The 17371-nt window shown below is 53.4% G+C and overlaps 8 protein-coding genes across 8 annotated transcripts; 3 read left to right on the plus strand and 5 right to left on the minus strand.

The window, feature by feature from the left end:
- Positions 1 to 1820: 1820 nt before the first annotated feature.
- Positions 1821 to 2918, plus strand: CCOS01_05571 (DnaJ domain-containing protein; the record flags this gene model as incomplete). The annotated part of the gene is made up of 2 exons (XM_060453749.1): positions 1821 to 2068; positions 2285 to 2918. The coding sequence occupies 2 exons, from the start codon at positions 1821 to 1823 to the stop codon at positions 2916 to 2918; spliced, it is 882 nt and encodes a 293-aa protein (XP_060315521.1).
- A 274-nt stretch (positions 2919 to 3192) lies between these two features.
- CCOS01_05572 (mitochondrial outer membrane protein porin) lies at positions 3193 to 4504 on the minus strand (the record flags this gene model as incomplete). The annotated part of the gene is made up of 5 exons (XM_060453750.1): positions 3193 to 3342; positions 3410 to 3927; positions 4051 to 4102; positions 4202 to 4324; positions 4460 to 4504. The coding sequence occupies 5 exons, from the start codon at positions 4502 to 4504 to the stop codon at positions 3193 to 3195; spliced, it is 888 nt and encodes a 295-aa protein (XP_060315522.1).
- A 1201-nt stretch (positions 4505 to 5705) lies between these two features.
- On the minus strand, positions 5706 to 8097 carry CCOS01_05573 (asparagine synthase; the record flags this gene model as incomplete). Its single annotated transcript, XM_060453751.1, has 10 exons — positions 5706 to 5748; positions 5833 to 5937; positions 6012 to 6295; positions 6355 to 7350; positions 7417 to 7565; positions 7620 to 7655; positions 7712 to 7738; positions 7813 to 7838; positions 7893 to 7943; positions 8072 to 8097. 10 exons carry the CDS (start codon positions 8095 to 8097, stop codon positions 5706 to 5708), a joined length of 1743 nt encoding a protein of 580 aa, XP_060315523.1.
- A 1438-nt stretch (positions 8098 to 9535) lies between these two features.
- Positions 9536 to 10196, minus strand: CCOS01_05574 (SUMO-conjugating enzyme ubc9; the record flags this gene model as incomplete). The annotated part of the gene is made up of 4 exons (XM_060453752.1): positions 9536 to 9789; positions 9849 to 9872; positions 9937 to 10100; positions 10162 to 10196. 4 exons carry the CDS (start codon positions 10194 to 10196, stop codon positions 9536 to 9538), a joined length of 477 nt encoding a protein of 158 aa, XP_060315524.1.
- An 874-nt stretch (positions 10197 to 11070) lies between these two features.
- CCOS01_05575 (Pex19 protein family) lies at positions 11071 to 12264 on the plus strand (the record flags this gene model as incomplete). The annotated part of the gene is made up of 4 exons (XM_060453753.1): positions 11071 to 11209; positions 11266 to 11486; positions 11543 to 12121; positions 12169 to 12264. 4 exons carry the CDS (start codon positions 11071 to 11073, stop codon positions 12262 to 12264), a joined length of 1035 nt encoding a protein of 344 aa, XP_060315525.1.
- Positions 12265 to 12475: 211 nt separating this feature from the next.
- Positions 12476 to 13267, minus strand: CCOS01_05576 (uncharacterized protein; the record flags this gene model as incomplete). Its single annotated transcript, XM_060453754.1, has 2 exons — positions 12476 to 12853; positions 12908 to 13267. The coding sequence occupies 2 exons, from the start codon at positions 13265 to 13267 to the stop codon at positions 12476 to 12478; spliced, it is 738 nt and encodes a 245-aa protein (XP_060315526.1).
- Positions 13268 to 13985: 718 nt separating this feature from the next.
- CCOS01_05577 (ABC1 family protein) lies at positions 13986 to 15941 on the plus strand (the record flags this gene model as incomplete). Its single annotated transcript, XM_060453755.1, has 3 exons — positions 13986 to 14347; positions 14410 to 14560; positions 14619 to 15941. The coding sequence occupies 3 exons, from the start codon at positions 13986 to 13988 to the stop codon at positions 15939 to 15941; spliced, it is 1836 nt and encodes a 611-aa protein (XP_060315527.1).
- A 763-nt stretch (positions 15942 to 16704) lies between these two features.
- On the minus strand, positions 16705 to 17012 carry CCOS01_05578 (conidiation protein 6; the record flags this gene model as incomplete). Its single annotated transcript, XM_060453756.1, has 2 exons — positions 16705 to 16774; positions 16831 to 17012. The coding sequence occupies 2 exons, from the start codon at positions 17010 to 17012 to the stop codon at positions 16705 to 16707; spliced, it is 252 nt and encodes an 83-aa protein (XP_060315528.1).
- Between the last annotated feature and the right edge of the window lie 359 nt (positions 17013 to 17371).

Genomic DNA, 17371 nt, shown 5'->3' on the forward strand with positions numbered 1-17371 from the left:
GTGAAGATCAGCTCCGCTAGGTAACTCGTCTTTTGCTCAAAGTCAACTTCCAAGTTTTGTCGGAGGATGTGTATTTCGAGAAAGATGACCGCAAAGGCTGTGAGGGATAAGGGATACAAGACCTCGCTTTTCCGAGTTCTCATGACAACACATCGCATCGGGCGACGCGCCATAATATCCGGATTTGTTGGTGGTTGAAAGCCTTAACAGCGCGCCACGGACAAGTGAGTCACTACTCCACCAGAGGTACTCGGGTTTTACAAGAGCTTTTCATCTCTTAACATAAACCCTTTGCTTTACTGTCACCTTCGGGGCCTGGTAAGGTAAGCAATTGGCTAGGGGCCTCCAGGTCCGTGATGCCAACGCTTCACTTCCCAGCATGCAACACACGGCTGCCCCCCACCCCTCCCCCTTTCCCGGGCAGATGGACGCTAAAAATACGCATGAGAGAACATTCAATCCCAAGCCCTGAAGGAAGCCGGGAAGGGATGGAGGTGGGGGGCACATATACCCTATCCGGGCTAGACATCGAACAGCGGTCCAGATGACACGATGTAGTACAACCATTCCATGATTGAGACGAGGCAAAGGCAAGACCGACATATGGTACCGCCATGGAGATACAGCTGACATATGACAAGGTGGTACGGGTTCACTGTAACGGGAGAAGATAGCAGCAGCATCGCTGCTCCTTCGAAGACAGAATCCCCAAGGAAACACGGTGTATGAGGAACCTGCTTGATACCCCCCGAGATTACATAAATTCTACACCCTCCTATACAGGCCACCTTCTGTACAAGAAGTGCTAATCATAAGTCTAGACGCCGAATTAGCTTCACGAGGAACAGGAGGCAGTGATTAGGGATGAGGCAGAGTGGCATGGCAATGACAAGCCCAGAGGAGACTAGACGAGGGGCTTAAGATGCAACGAGGCCACTGTGGCCGTATCCACACTGACCAGAGCTCGACTCTCATTACGAGAACGAACACGATATGCCAGATCGCGACGTAGAATAGATCAACATCACTACGCGGGCAGGAATCGTGTATCCTGGGTACTCGGCCTGAGTGACTGGACCAGTCTGCAGGATAGAAAGCAATACGTGATCGCGACGGTCAGGAGTCGCCCTGAAGAATAACTCTCATCTTAGCCACCATCCATAGTGCGGGAGCTCACTTCAAAAGGCACAAGTCAGCAAACTTTCATCCTCACATATACCCTCATGCGCTCCAAGCTGTTCAAACCGTCGGGACAAATGTAGGCTGAGAGGAGTCATTTGCGTTCCCAACCCGAGGACTCAGTAAGAGTCAATAGCGCAGTGGCCATACCAGATGGTCCCTGAAAATTTTAAATCCGTCATGAATGACGTGTGTTGCTCTGGGAATTGCTTCACATCAATCACTTTAGAAGCATGAGTGTTGTTGTTGTCCCGTAATTCTGCAACTTCCCTCACTGCTGGCGATTGGACCCTTCATTACCTTATGTAATCAGCGCCACAACCCCGGAGGCGCAGGGGGTAGGTACCACCAAGCTCCGATCTACCGACCGACGAGAGCAAAAGCGACCATCGATTTCGTCACTACTTCCGTCCCGGGCGCAACGAACGTAAGAAACGAAGCGAGAGAGACCCAGATCCCGAAATCACGCTCACTTTCCTCCACTCTTCTCCGACATCATATCCTGAGCTTCTCCCAAACAACCTAAAGCTCGCCCAGCTCCTCCTCCACCACTAGTCTCTATTGTCTCCTTCAATTGAATCTCGTAGTCGAATCGTCACGGAGAACCAAGCCCCTCGAAAACGCCCGGGCTCGAGCCCGGCATGCTCCTCCCCCGGCTCCTTCAACCTGCAGCGGCCCGTTCCCTCTACCGCGCCGGCGCATTTTCGACGAGGACGACAACGAAGACGAGAGCTACTCCTGCTGTCGAACCAGGACAGATTTGCCTCCGAGCTCGGTTTCCGTGTCGTACGTTTACGACGTCGCGTGCGCTTCGAAATGACGTCGCTTCTACGAACCACTACGAGACCTTGAAGGTCGCCCACGATGCCTCGCCGTCTGATATTAAGAAGTGAGTGCCATGTTCCTACCTACATACCCAAGCCCAATTGGCTGTGTATTACGTATAATTCTGGTCGCATTCAGGCGGCACAGATCTATAGCAACATGTCCTATTCCCCGCCCGCAACGTCTATCCAATACTCGCTCCATGGGCCTGCTTGCCCACACCCAATCATTGCCATGTCTTCAAGGGCTCTTAAAGCTAACCCGTCGTCGTCCCTCCCAGATCCTTCTACGTCCTCTCCAAAACCCACCACCCAGACCACAATCGCGACGACCCAAACGCATCCCGCAAATTCCACGCAATAGCAGAAGCCTACTCCGTCCTCGGCACGCCCGCCAAACGCGCAGCCTACGACCGCTCCCTCCCCTCCTCCTCCCACAACAGCCACCACGGCGCCCACAGACGCGGCTCCTACCACAGCAGCTCGGGTCCCGCGGGAGGCCGCCCCGCATCGGGCCTCTCCCGGCGGCGCACAACCTTTCGCGGCCCGCCCCCGAGCTTCTACAGGTCCGGCGGCTGGGGCGAACATTCGGCGAAGAGGCGGGAAGCCCACGAGGATACCACCGGCACCGGCGCGGAGAAGGAACAGCCCGGGATGGGCCCCGGGTCTGATCCGTACGGGCACACGAGGTCGGCCGCGCCGCGGCACTTTGATTCGCATACGCATACAAAGACACAGCAAAAGCAGGATTCGCGGCGGTCGCATAGGATCATGGGCACACAGGTCCCGGTTGGACCGCAGGAGACTTCTGTGGGAGCGTTTTTGGTAGTCAGCGGGATCTTGTTCTTTTCCTTTTTCATACCCTTTGTTGCTACCGGCGGACTGAGCCGAAAGAAGAAAGATGCCAAATCATAGAGACCAAGCAATAGAGCTTGCGCATAAACCTGTAGACATCTATCATGATAGATATAAATCACACGACCGAAAGCCAAGCGTTCGGATCAGCACGAAGCGCTCGCATGCAAAGACACCATGATTTCCCGGTCGACCAACTCAATTACTCCCCGAACTAATCTACACTAGACAGGAGCCTCCAAATGAAACCAGAAGAGCATTGGGTCCGCTACCCGGCCGGAGAAAGGAGCTGAAAGAATTTTCCTCGTCAAGAATACATGTGGTGAACAAAGGCTTAGCCCTCGAAGGTGAAGCTGGCACCAAGCTTGTGGGTAGCCTGGTCAAGCTTCTGGGTATCAAAGGAGGCACCGAGGCCAAGGGTAACACCCTCGCGGAGGAGGACGTTGTAGCCGAGAGCGGCGACACCGTTGTTGTTGACCTTGAACTGTACGCGGAAATTGGTCAGTAAGGATATGATACAAAAAGGTTGCAAACGGGACAACATCACGCACCTTGGCGAAGGAGACGGGGTCGATGCGGTACTTGCTGGCGACCTCAAGACCGACGTTGTTGCCGGCCTTGGAGTTCCAGGTAGCCTTGGCACCGGCCTCAACCTGGGAGTTGACCTTGTGGTAGTATGAGGCAGCGAAGACGCTGAGGTTGTCGCTGGCAGTGATAGCAGCAGAGTAGGTGGGGGCCTGGAAGCCGACAGCGGCGGCGTAGCCGGTGACGGAGGCCTTGTTCACATCGTAGCCGGCAGAGGCACCAGCGAGGAAGCCCTCGTGACCGACGACGGCGTCGATGTTGGCGGTGGGACCCTTGAGGAGGTCGAAGAAAGCGCGGCTGTGGAAGTTGCTCTGCTTGAAGGTGAGGTTGAACTTGGCGCCCTTCTTGGCGGCGGCCTTCTCACCGGCGGAGGGCAGGAAGGAGAAGACACCCTCAGCCTTCAGGCCCTTGGCGAGGCTGTCGGCGAGCTCGACCTTGGTGTCAAGGGCAGCAGCGGTGTTCCATGTCTGGGTGAGGGTCAGGCCTGTGCGATGGTAGAACATTAGCAAATGTGCAAATCCTGGCGATACGTTGGCTGCGAATGAGACTGGACTGCCGTAAGGCCGTCCATATATTCGACCCAAGCTAAGATTCAAGCGCTTTAAACGATGGGTGGTGGTTGCTGTACCGGTAGCCTTGTCGGAGTATTTGCCCTCGATCTGGATGGTAAAAAAGATAAGGTTAGCTAAGGTTCATCTTTGTTTGTTTATGCGACCCTTGATGCATCGTCAAGCGGTGAATGTTAGGGCGGGACTTACAGCACCAGCGGTGCTCTTCTCGTGGGAGGTCTTGCCGGTGACCTTGAAAGCAACGTTGTTGGGGGTGTTGCTCTTGAGCTCGAAGGTGGTGGCAGAAAGGTGGTAGAAGTCCTTGTTGAGGAGCTATTGAAGGCCAATGTCAGCTGAGTGGTTTCTTTTATCGTAGATGACCTCGGCTGGGGAAGGAGCCTAGAGCTCGATTTTCCACGTCCGCGATTACCCGAGAAAGGTAGAGAGGGAGAAAGGGAAAGCGCATACGTCGTTGGCCGACTTGGCGATGTCTCCGAAGTTAGGAACAGACATGATTGCTGATTTTTGACGGGGAAGAGGATTTTGGGGAGAAAAATTGAGTAGACAATGGGAAAGCGGTTGACGAGATGCGACGGGCAAAAAGAGGCGGGTTGCAGGTGTCCTTTCAGGAGATGGTCTGCTGGGGCGGAAGCTGTTCGAGAAAATGTTTTGGTTGCATCAATTGGTTGACGGGGATTCCCGGCGCAATTCGGTCCGGAGGAGCTTTGCTGTGACGGAGTCGCACTAGGACGCTTTTGGCTGCACGTGGGGGATCTGTTATTGGTTTGTTGGGATTGTTGTCGGCTGGCCAGCTCAGATGGGACTCTGGAGGACAGGGGATCGTAATAAGGTAGAGTAAAGCACTGAGAGAGTGGATGTCGAGTGCCAGCAGTGTGGGCTACCTAAGGCTCAGGTGCTCAATGCGATTTTTCAATTTTATTCTTTGATTGTTGTACTCGTTTGCGTGTGTCTGAGTGAATGTGTAGATGGTGAATCGAGAGCAAGTGGAAGGTTGAATTCGGGACAGAAAATAAGAGAGTTAGCGAGAACCGGCAGGCGTGAGATTCTTACAGTAAGCCTGAGAGAAGAGGCAGGCACAGAATTATTTCCCATAGTTCCTGCCTCTGTCCGTCCCTTTTCGCACCACCGCTCATTCTTCTTCATACGCCTGTCTTTGTGGTGTAACTCTAATTACTCCATTGTGTCACCTTACCTTTTGACTGCCGACTCTGTTGTCCATCATCTTCACTGTTCATATTGGGGGCTAACCGAGTCACTGTGGATGCTCACTTGGCCAATTACCGGCACTACACTAACATTCCCGGGCAATCACACTCAATTATTGTTGCACACAAAGTGGACTCTTGGATGGAAGAAGTCAAAGGAAGCTGGGGAAGGCTCTGGGATGTTGCTTTCTCTTGTGAGCTCCAGGAACCAACACAACAGGCCAAGACCTGACTACCTATGGAGAGGAACACAGAGAAGGAAACGGCCAGAAATACCTTCATCAGACTTTTCGTCATAATAACGATCTACACAAATACTCATGAAGGCGCAATGGCAGATAGTAATCACAACTTCAATTCCCATTTTTTGAGACTCTAAACTTGTTGAGGGTCTACATAATCCAACAAACCAGGACGCCTCTACCTTTACCCGCCCGCATTGACGTAAAGTGCTAGGATACAGGTTGTCTTTCTTCCAAATTACCACTTTATGCGGCGTTCTCGTACTTCTGCTCGTGGACGGCAATAGCTCTGTCATGCAACGGGTCAGCAAACTGGCTTGGCCAATTCATTTTCACTGGGGAACTGGGGAGAGGGGGCCGTCTTGTGACTCACCTGCCACTGGGGTCCGTCTGCTTGGACCATGTGGGGGTCCAGCGCATGACAGTCGAGGCGCAATGCGGCGGGAAGTGCTCGTCGAACATGAGGCGGTACCAGTATCTGTCAAATCGTGTGTTAGCGGCGCCTGATCTTTCGCAACAACAGAAGAGGGATAAATATTGGACGATGCTTACGCTTCCTTGGTGTCCGGGATGTCGCTGCCCCACTCCGGCTTGGGGTTCTTCATCATCTCATCGGTAACGTGGAGCTCGGCGGTGTCCTTGAGGCCGTCGATCCATCCGTATCCGACACCGTCGGAGAACTGCTCCTTTTGTCTCCACAGAATGTTGTCCGGGAGGTACGGCTCGGCGCCGGGCTCGTCAGAGGTGTCGAACGCCTTACGGAGGATGTACTTCTCCATCTTCTCCTTGGTGATCATCTTCTCTGAGGGGTCGATGTTCATGCAGGCCTCAAGGAACTACAGGAAATAAAAAGTCAGCTAAGCCGAGATATCATCGGGATTTGCACTCTACTCACCTCCTTGTCCAAGAAGGGCACACGCGCCTCAAGACCCCAAGCGGATGTGGACTTGTTAGCGCGCAGGCAGTCGGCAAGGTGCAGGTTCTTGACACGGCGAACAGTTTCCTCGTGGAACGCCTTCTTGTCCGGAGCGGCGTGGAAGTAAAGGTAACCACCAAAGATCTCATCACTTCCCTCACCACTGAGAACCATCTTGATGCCCATGGCCTTGATCTTACGGGAAAGGAGGTACATCGGTGTGGAGGCACGGATAGTGGTGACATCGTAGGTCTCGAGGTGGTAGATGACGTCGGACAGAGCGTTAAGACCATCCTCGATGGTAAAGGTCATGACATGGTGCTTAGTGCCGAGGAACTTGGCGACCTCGAGGGCAGCCTTGTTGTCGGGCGATCCAGGGAGACCGATGGAGAAGGAGTTGAGCTGAGGAAGATATGTGACTGTTGACAGCTTGTTGTCGTCGTCGATACCAACCATGCCATCGCCAGTGTCGGGGTTCTCCGTCATGGGGAGCGCACCACCGTTGGCCTCAAGGGCCGCCTGCTTCAACCGCAGAGTCTCTCTTTGGGCAATGGCCGCGACCAAACTGGAATCCAGACCACCGGACAACAGGACACCGTAGGGCACCTCAGCCATGAGTCTCTTTCTGACCGACTTCTCGAGCTTCTCGCGGATCAACTTGAGGTCGAGGGGGGTCTCGGGGACCTTTGCGGCGTCCCACCAGGTAGGCTCGAAGTATCTTGTGGTCTTGCCGGTGGCAGAGTCGTAGATGTGACCAGGCGGGAAGGCCTCAACCTTGTCGCAGACGCTGTGCAGGCACTTCAGCTCGGAAGCAAAGTACACCGCATCAGGCTCTTTTGAGGACCAGCCGTAGTAGAGGGTGGTGATGCCGATGGGGTCGCGGGCGGCGATTGTGCGGTCCTGCTTCTTATCGTACAAGACAAAGGAGAACATGCCGTCGAGGTGCTTCGGGGCATCGAGGCCATACTCCATATACTGTGATACGTTAGATATCCATGTCTACTATTGTGGGTATCAGGTCGCGGGGTGATCTTGACTCACCAGAGGGATGACGACCTCGCAATCGGAACCGGTCTTGAAGTGGTATTTGTGCTTGAGGGACTTGCGGATCAGACGGTGGTTGTAGATTTCACCGTTGACGGCAAGGACGATGCTCTCATCATCGTTGGTAAGGGGCTGGGCGCCGGATTCTGTGAGGGTGGTTAGCCGTGGAAATCGTGGCCAGGTATTGAGGGTGGACATACCGACGCCGACGATGCTAAGACGCTCATGGCACAGAACTGCGATTGATGGTCAATTGATGGAATACCAATCGTCGAGATCAAGTTCAACGTACTCGTCTTGTTGGAAATAACGCTTCCGCCTAAGCGAGGAAGTTTTGTCAGTTGTCTGCTTGGTTGGTGCCGAAGTAGCGCATCGCGGTGACTCAGAACTCACTCCAATCGGGGCCACGGTGACGGATGCTGCGAACTGGGGGTCAATTGATGCGCCTTGCAGATGGACGATGGAAAACTTACGCCTTTGCCAGCTTCAAAGCCGTAGGCTTGAACTTTTGGACGTCGGGGTGACTGCGCGCGCACACGGTCAGTCGCATTCTCCAGAGGCATCATGGCGGGGTTAATTTTTTTTTGGGAGGGGAGCTCGCGCTGCCCCTCCATCCGCGCCGAAGTAGGGACGATCTCGCAGTTGGGCTTACCGGTGACAAGCGAAAATGCCACACATGATTGCAGTCTCTCGAAGCTACGGCAGTGTGTTTGTGTATGTGTATGGGATGAACTTTGCAACGCAAGAAAAGGTCGAAGAGGCGAAAGACGTGTCCCGGGAGAATAAATACGGAGCAAGAGGTGGGAGCAACCGGGTGAAGGGGTGGGAGTGAAAGAATTATGACTCTTCCTGCGCTTCACCCAGTTTTTATTTTATCGTTATTTGTTTATGACATTAGTTACCCTTTCCATTTGCCGCAACGGCCCCAGAGAGTACCTACTTGGAAGCATTGGACCGCGCTTCTGATACAATGACATCCCCCCCTAGCACCTGGCTCATCCGACAAAAAGCCCAGCCCTGACACCCGGTACTTTACCAAGCTTGGGTTGTCGGAGGCCGTAGCCGGTGCTTCGATAAGGGTCAGAAACGTCAGGGCCGTCTACAACTCTGTGCCAAAGTATCCCCAAGGGGTGTCAGAGTGTGCCAAAATTGCAGGTCCGCTGCGACGGAACCACAGTGACTGGCTGCATCTGCACGATACGCTAATCTGCTGCGCTGCACTAGTGTAACATAGCTGGTCCCCTGGGCCGATCTCGGCTCTCGCACCCATTGGCGGACTGACCAGTCAGAGTTCACCAGTCTCCCAATTACCTAACCTTGCCGACTGATAAGAAACTGCATCGTGCCCAGCCACCAACGAGAACGCAGACAACGAGTCGGTGTGGTTCTGCCGTTTGCTGTTTGCTGCTTGCTGTTAATCTGTTTTTCCGCGACAGCCTACATATGGTGCCACGGAGACGCCTTCTATCTGCGAAGCTGCAGTTCTTAACGCTGCCGGGCATACTTACCTCACTTTGCTCGGCATGAAGTCTTTGACTGGCGGGAAAACGAGGCTTTCGGGAGCCCGTGTCTTTCACCGTTTGGTAATACGCCCGCTCCCATTGACTCCTGACTCTTCCAACCCCCGACTTACTCGTCACCAGTGTCAGGGTTCCGGGTCTCATGCCAAGCAAGCTATTGTGGAGGCGCGCTCCTCCGACACAACAGCCCGGCGGCATTGGTTCCGGTGGAATATCCACAGCCGGCGGCTTTCGACGGGTAATAAAATGAGACTCCCACCACGGTCTGGTGGGGTTTGGAATCACCGCCAAAAGAGTCATCATTACCTACCTGCGTGCCAGGCTCGTGTAGTCGATTCGCATAGCACGTCTGCTCGTCTTTCCAAGCACTCAACTGATGCATCTCACACGCAAATATCCTATTCAATAGATCAACAGCTGAGGTGTGGGTTGAAAGCCCCCCTGTTTGCTTCCCTCACAATATCATTATTGCATTGTCATATGACATATCGAAAGCAGAGAAGCAGACCGTATGGTATTCCCGTAACTCCGAAGTCCTGCCTATTGGCGTGACGCTGTGATCTCGTAAATCTATTCACACATAGCTGCCTTTGCTCCTAAGGCGCCGGGTTTTCTCTCACAACACGCTTGATGCGCTTCTCGTATTCCGTCTTGTCCTTCTTGAAGAGACTGTAGGCCTCAGCCTGAGCGGGCGACTCGGGGTTGGGATCGTCGAGCAGGTTCTGAATGCCGAGCAGGATCTGCTTCACCGTGATGGCAGGCTTCCACGCCTCCTCCTCGTTCAGGATCGACAGGCAAACAGTGCCGGAGGGGTAGACATTGGGGTGGAACAGCGGAGGGACAAATTTGCCTGAGGAACTTCTGTCAGTTTACTGTATAGTTGCAAGCTTAGGGGTGTTTTCAACTCACACTTGGGTGGCTTCGTTGGGTACTCTTTTTCGCGCAGAATTGTCAGTAACTGGCTTTCACTCCACTGTCATTTCTCTAGGTAACATACCTTCGGGGAATGTGATTGTCAACTTGAACAGGCCGCCCTCCCAAATCGTCTTCTCCTTGCCAGGAATACCGCACTCCCAGACTTTCAGGTCGAGGGTTCCAGTCGCCGCATTACGCTGAGGCTTCGCGAAGAAACCAAAGGGGTGGTCCTTGCGCCACTGCTTGCTGTAGCACAGCCAGATCAGTTAGGCATTGGTCGTAGGATCGGGGTAGCTGAACAACATACCGCTCCTCTTGAAGTCTGTTCTGGCAAAGCGACATCGTGGAGAAGTGTGATCGTTGCTTAGAGTGTATGTGTCCGAAGTCGCGTGCGACGTCTGGCTCGCGTGTCGCAAAGGTTGCGGTTGTGCACAATCGGGACGATTCAACCTTCGTATCGGGCCGTAGTCGAGGGATCGAGGCGTTCGGATGGCGGAGATGTCGTAGAACGGTCACGCCAGTCGATGTAGAAGAGAAAAGTGGTAAGGCTGGGGGGTTCCGAAGATAGTTCGGTGTGTAAAGGCAAAGCCGCAGCGAGTGGAAGTCGTCAACGAGTTACCTGAGGTAAGGCACCTCGCACTTGCCTCACTGAATGCGCCGCGTTGGAAGGCGGAAGATTTTCGGGGTAAGGGTACGTACCGATTCCGATCGACCAACGGATGGAAGGTGTGAGACCTGGTAAACGTGAGATGCCGCGGTACCTTCCGCAGGAGCTCAGGGCAGTTGGGACTCCTGGAGGGGGGCGGCTGGGGCGCGAGGCGGAACATCAGGTCGCCCAATGGACAAATGGGAGAAAGGACCCCGCCCTATACCGCGTTAGTCCAGCGGCGCGGGGTGCTGGGAATCTGACGTGGGGCTAATGGACCTGCCCAGATGCAAGACAACCCAGGAGCTTCAGGCCGATTCCTCGGCTTTCATCTGACAGTCCATCTTTCTGCACGTACAAAGGTCATAATCCCAGCCCGGTGCGACTGTCAATCTTGACCCAACCTTTTGGAGGCTGTCCATCACCTGCAGCGCCCCGAGGCTCCGGTTCCTGTCGCCTCTATACCAATGCGCACTGCAAGTTACCTTTGTCAAGACTGAACCCAAGCGCCTTTGATTTACTGCAGCACGCATCGTGTTTGGGAATCGCATCTAGAGGCACTCTGCAAAGATGGAGAAGGATGGCAGCGCAGCCGGCGCCGGCAATGCCGAGGCGAAACCCGTGGTACCGCCAGTGGAAGAGACGAAGCCTACAACTGTCGTTGAGGATGTTCCTGACCCCGATGAAGACGACTTGGACGACTTGGATGGTGCGCCTGCCATAGGGAACCCTCTGCGGCCTTTTGGAATATACTGACTCTGCTAGACATGCTCGATGACTTTGCTGCCGTGAATGTGGAACCGAAGAAAACAGCACAACCTGCTGCGTCAGCTGCGAGAACCACCGCGGCTGGGCCAGGTAGACCCGCGACAGCTGTGGAAGATGATTCTGAGGATAAGACACTGGAAGAGATGCTATCTTCCGACGATTTCGCTAAGCAGCTCCAAGCCGGCATGGCTGACCTGATTGGAGAATTTGAGAAGAATGTGGGAGACTTCCACTGCCAGCCGACTCAGATACGATTGCTAACCATTTACCATAGCCCGAGATGCAAGCGCAATTCGACAACGTGTTTAAGCAGATTAGTGAAGCTGCGGCAGGAACGGAAAACCTTGCCGAAGGCACGACCGGAGCAAAAGCGCCGACACCGCTAGCGTCAGCCTCATCTTCAAGCAAAGTTCCCGTTTCCGACCCCATTGCCGACGGTTCCTTCCAGGAGACTATCAAGAAGACCATGGAACGCATGCAAGCATCAGGACAACAGGCGACTGCAGCCGCGGCAGAGTCATCTACCGAAGATTTTCTCGCAGAGATGATGAAGCAACTCGGAGAGGGCAACCTCGAAGGCGGCGGTGGCAACGAGGAGGAGTTCTCAAAGATGCTCATGGGCATGATGGAGCAGCTCACTAACAAAGAAATCCTGTACGAGCCTATGAAGGAGCTCAACGACAAGTTTCCCGAGTGGTTAGCAAAGAACAAGGAAAAGACGCCAGCAGAGGATCTCAAGCGGTACGAGGAGCAACAAGCGCTAGTCAAGGAGATCGTGGCCAAGTTCGAGGAGAAGACGTACGCCGATTCCAACGCGGCGGACAGAGAGTACATTGTGGACAGGATGCAAAAGGTTGGAACCTCTCCAAATTTGGATCTTCACGCGCTAACAGGAGACAGATGCAAGCTGCTGGCTCACCTCCGTCTGATTTGGTCGGTGATATGCCATCAGCGCAAGAAGCTTTCAGTGCAGACGAGGGCTGTAATCCCCAATAATCGGACATTCCAATGGAAGTCCCGTCAAATATGTTCCTACACAACCGGTGCCTTGTCCCGTGAGCTTGCATACACACAGTAGCCATTCGTGGCATATTCCGACCGCTGTTCAATGCCAGACGCCAAATAGCAACCCCCAGACCCCGAAAGCCAAATAGTCTCGTATAAACGCCGCAAAGCAAATAGACCAGCCGTAATCAACGCCATATTTTCATGACATGTCCATATCTTGCGAGGACGCGTCTGGCTGACTGCTTTCCTGTGATACCAAATTCATGAATAACGAGTCGTAATCCTCGTCGTCTGACAGGCCGTATGGATCTGACTGCATCATTTGCGAGGAGCCAGTCTCGGGCTGCACATCAGATGACTGGTCGTAGGAGAGTAATAACGCATCGAGCTCGTCCTGCTCCTCCTGGGCGATGGCATCAACCATCATATCGTCAGTGTCATCAGGGATTCGTTGCGCGCGATCTTGGAGAACAGCTGCCGCGTCTTCGATATCCGCTTCGGAAAACACCGCGTTGCCTTCAATTTGCTTGGCATAATGCCGTTGCCGCATGTCGCGATCCCAGTCAGACTTGAGAAGCTGTCGGATACGTCAGTAGGCCGTATCACAGTCAGTAGCAAAACCTTCACGTACAGTGCCCTCCATGTCCCGCCGCTGGTATTGACGATCATCCGCGCGCTGCCTCACGTTTTGGAGGAACAGCTTCCTCCTGCTCTCCTGCGCTTCTTCGCGTTTCCGAACTATCGGGTTCGGTTTCGTAGCTCTTGATGCGTATTTGAACTTTGGTTGAGGAATAGGCGAGGATTGTGTGTGGCGTACGGTGTTGTCATTGATGGGCGAGAGGGGTGATGACGCGCGAATGGGCGATGAAGAAAGAGGCGATGGGACCGTGGGCCTGAAATCCCACGTCCGGTCGCTGAAGATGGGTACGGGTCCGGCGACGGAGAACATTTCGGAGCTTTGGCTGACGTCTGATGTCTTGTTCTGTTGCATAGAGTTGATATCGCGATCGAATGAATAATGCTTGAGTGCAAAGATTAGTGTTGGTTGTTGGTTGTGCTATCCCAATGTGCCGAAGTCTGGAGCTGAGGCTGTAGTTGCAGTTGTCGCCTCTGGCAGGTTGCTTAATTGAATCACGGCGCGGGAAGGTGTCATTGAACGCGACCTGAACGCGGTTGAACTAAAGATGTTTTGCGCCACAACACATGTGGCTTAGAGCGGTGACACGTGAAATCCACTTTTGGAGGGTCCCTTCCCGGTCCAGTGACGGATCATACAGAAACAGTTAATTACGGTCTTTTGAGCTAGACCTCTGTCCCGGCGGTTTCCGAACGGGCCCCGAGGTAAGGATAAACGTGGCGCTCGACGAATGAAAGCGACCGTCAAGAGCGCCACCGTTCCCCTAGACCCCAACGATATGGCAGGCGCAGGCCCAGGGCCAGAAAGATAGAGGAAGAGAAAAAAAAAGTCCAGAAGAGTTGACTGACGACATGACATTCGACTAATTAGCTCTGGACCGCCCCCAAAGCGACTCGATCCCTTGAAAACCGACTCCACTATCTGTAGCGACTGTTGGGAAAGTCCATATCGAGACACGCCTGTTTGCATGCAAAAGCAAACACGGAATCCCAACATAAACTCGTAGAATGAGCATCGGCGCAGACAGTTCTCCTGTTTGTCTTATCGTCGGCGGCAGTCGGCCAGAGTCCAGATGAAAGCCTTCACCGCCTTCTCGCTCCCATTGCGCCGGCTTGCCACTCGACGGCCATGGACATGCTCCAACTGTCGTGGAGGCCAGTTGGCGCAGCAGTCCAGCCGGACACAACAGCAACAACAGCAACGATTTAGCAACACCGCACGCGGGTTCTCTTCCACGACCACGAAGACCACGATCAACCGGGCTACACCGAGGACTGGCGGTGGTAAGAAGGGTGGTCGCGTGTGGCTCCTTGCTTCAGGCGGTGGCGTTGCGACAGCAGGTGTCCTTGCGCTGGGCGACGACATCAAGTACGGCTACGATGCGGCAGAGCGAGCAGGCCGTGTTGCGGCTGCGCTCGCAGTATGCATTAATGAGTAAGGAGAATATTCTTCAAAGAAGTACACCCTCGGAGTGGTCTTTGCTAATACAATTGCAGCTACCGAACGACTCTCAACCAGAAAGAAACGATTGACGACCCCGAATTAGCAAACAAAATTTTGAAAGACTGTCACCAGCGATGCGCCGATCGAACACTAAAGGTCTTGGAGAAGAACGGCGGGATCTTCATCAAGTTGGGCCAGCACCTTGTGAGAGTCCCCCTATTCTTATACTTCTTGTAGTTCTGGAAACTAATACACCATCAAGAGTGCGATGAACTACCTCCTCCCGCAAGAGTGGACAAACACCTTCATCCCACTACAAGACAAGTGCCCCGTATCGTCCTTCGAGTCAATTGAGGAAATGTTCCGCAAGGATACTGGAAAAGAGCTCTGGGACTACTTCTCCGAATTCTCAAACGAACCGATTGGTGCTGCATCTCTCGCTCAAGTACACACCGCTACAGTGAAGGACACCGGAATGCCTGTGGCTGTCAAAGTACAGCACCCAGGACTTGGCCAGTGGTCTCAACTCGACCTTGCCTTGACACGTTTCACGTTCTCTACGCTCAAGCGCTTCTTCCCGGAATACGATTTGGAATGGCTCTCCAAAGAGATGGATATCTCGCTGCCGAAGGAATTGGACTTCAGAGAAGAAGAGCATAACGCTAATCGTACGAGGGAACATTTCGCCAAGCTGCCTGAGCACCCCCTCGTCGTTCCTGGTGTTCTCTGGTCGAAGGAGCGCATTCTGGTCATGGAGCGGGTATCAGGACACCGGTTAGACGACCTCGAGTACCTTGACGCCAACGGTATTGACCGAGACGAGGTTTCCGCCTGTCTCGCTCGCGTTTTCAACGAAATGATATTTGGCCACGATGCACCCTTGCACTGCGATCCCCACGGCGGCAACCTGGCCATTCGGAAGAACGAGTCCAGGCGCGGCCTCCGAGGCGGGCACAACTTTGACATCATTCTCTACGACCACGGCCTTTACCGCGAAATCCCCCGCGACCTGCAGCGCTCCTACGCCAAAATGTGGCTCGCTGTCATTGACGGCGACATGAAGCGCATGCGCAAGTATGCCAAGGAGGTGGCCAACATCAACGACGAGCAGTTCCCCCTTTTCGCCTCCGCCATCACAGGCCGCGACTGGAGCGTCCTCAACAGCGAGGGCTCCGTCTTGCAGACGCGCACCGACGACGAGAAGAAGGAGATGGGCGACGCACTGCAGGAAGGCCTGATTGTCGATCTCGTCCAGCTCCTCGGCCAGGTCCCGCGCATCATCCTCCTCATCCTCAAGACCAACGACCTCACCCGCAGTCTGGATGAGAACCTGCACACCCGCCAGGGTCCCATCCGCTCCTTCATGATCCTCGCTCGGTACTGCACGCGGACCGTCTTTGAGGAGCAGCTCGAGGACCTGAAGCAACGGGGATCGCTGCTGTGGCCGCCGAATACCTTCCGCCTCATGTCCGCGTGGATCGGCTTCTTGAGGGTGGAGCTCAAGCTTGGAGCCTTTGAGTTGTATTTGAGCGCCAAGAGGGCGTTTGGGTTCAAAGGCGTCGAGTTTGCGGCTCCGGGCATGTGATTGTATTAGATAAATGCACATATGTAGAGCTATAGACTTGTAATTTGACTAGTAGATGAATGTACTAGATAACACTTTTCATGCCTTTTCGCTACCCAAGCCTTGCTGTTTCAATCCGTGAGTCTAGATTGTTCTGCGACTAGTCCACCTGCCGCAATAATTCCTAAGCAAGAAGACAGACGGGAGATACCAATCGGTACTATATATACATATCCTTGCCAAAAAAAACGAAAAAAAAAAAAAAACCCCTGAGTCGCGGTCTAAAGCTAAAAGGATTTCGTTTAAGGCCGTAACCACATGAGCATACTCGCATCGGTACACACTGTCAAAGTGAACAAAAATAAACTATATTCTTTAACTACCTACAAGACTGGTCTGGACAAAGCCACACCACCATCAGAAAAACATACCGGTTTAGTTATAGTATACCATTTCAGGGTTACAATGAAATGGGCGGGATGAGGTAATGAGTTTAGTAAGTAACTCAATGAGTACCTATTGTGATGCAAGGCGAATTTGGTGAGCCCAACGTTGGATATCATATAAAGCAACTGTGAACGTACTGGCCAGACGATCAGTATTACGGTTGCTATTAAACATATCACTGTGAGTTTGTGTGGAAGAGACTGTTGAGTTTGACAGTGTTCTCATTATCGCCTGCATGCGCCAGACTAATTGATTAAGATACAACGCTTGACTCTTTCATATTCGCTAGCCAGCTCCATCCCAAGCGATAAGGTGGGTATCGGTTCATAAACACCATTTACATGTTGTCAAGACGCTCCTTGGCAGACTCCTTGGCCTCATCGGAGACGTTGGGATTCTTCAGAGTACTGTGATTGACATGTTAGCAACAGTCCGAGGTACTAGCATGGGGAAGAACACTCACGCCTTGAGGCCACCGGCAACATTGCCAGGGTTCTTCTCCTCATTGTCGCCAGCCTTGGGGACATCGCCGCCGTTGAACTCGTTCTCGAGAATCTTCTTAGAGTTCTGCTTGGACTCCTCAGACGTGTTGGGGTTGTTGATGTTGGCCTTGTGGCCGCCGGCGATCTGAGCTTCGGTAGGCATGTTGAAGGTTGGTGATTGGTGATTGAAGTTGGGAGACTTGATAGTTTGCTGTTAAGCTATTGGTAGATGATGAGATTGTTTGATTGCTTGTTGTTGTGATGATGAGAAGAGAAGAGATATGTTCCAGAGGTGTCGGATTACCTCCTTCTTATACATCTTCTGGGCTCATCGAGATGGAATCTTGTGACCTAGTCGAGCTCGAGCTGCAGGAGAACAAACACACCCAAACAAAGGAAGGCTTGAGTTCAATCCCCTGACCGCCATCAGAGCTCGTGGTGCTATCCCCATGTGTTGGAGCGGGCAGCTTCGACGTAATTCATGTCATCATCATATCTACCCCTCATGTACATAGCCTTTTC

The sequence above is a fragment of the Colletotrichum costaricense genome (assembly GCF_030867565.1).
Source record: "Colletotrichum costaricense strain IMI 309622 chromosome Unknown Scaffold_5.1, whole genome shotgun sequence".
Taxonomy (NCBI): domain Eukaryota; kingdom Fungi; phylum Ascomycota; class Sordariomycetes; order Glomerellales; family Glomerellaceae; genus Colletotrichum; species Colletotrichum costaricense.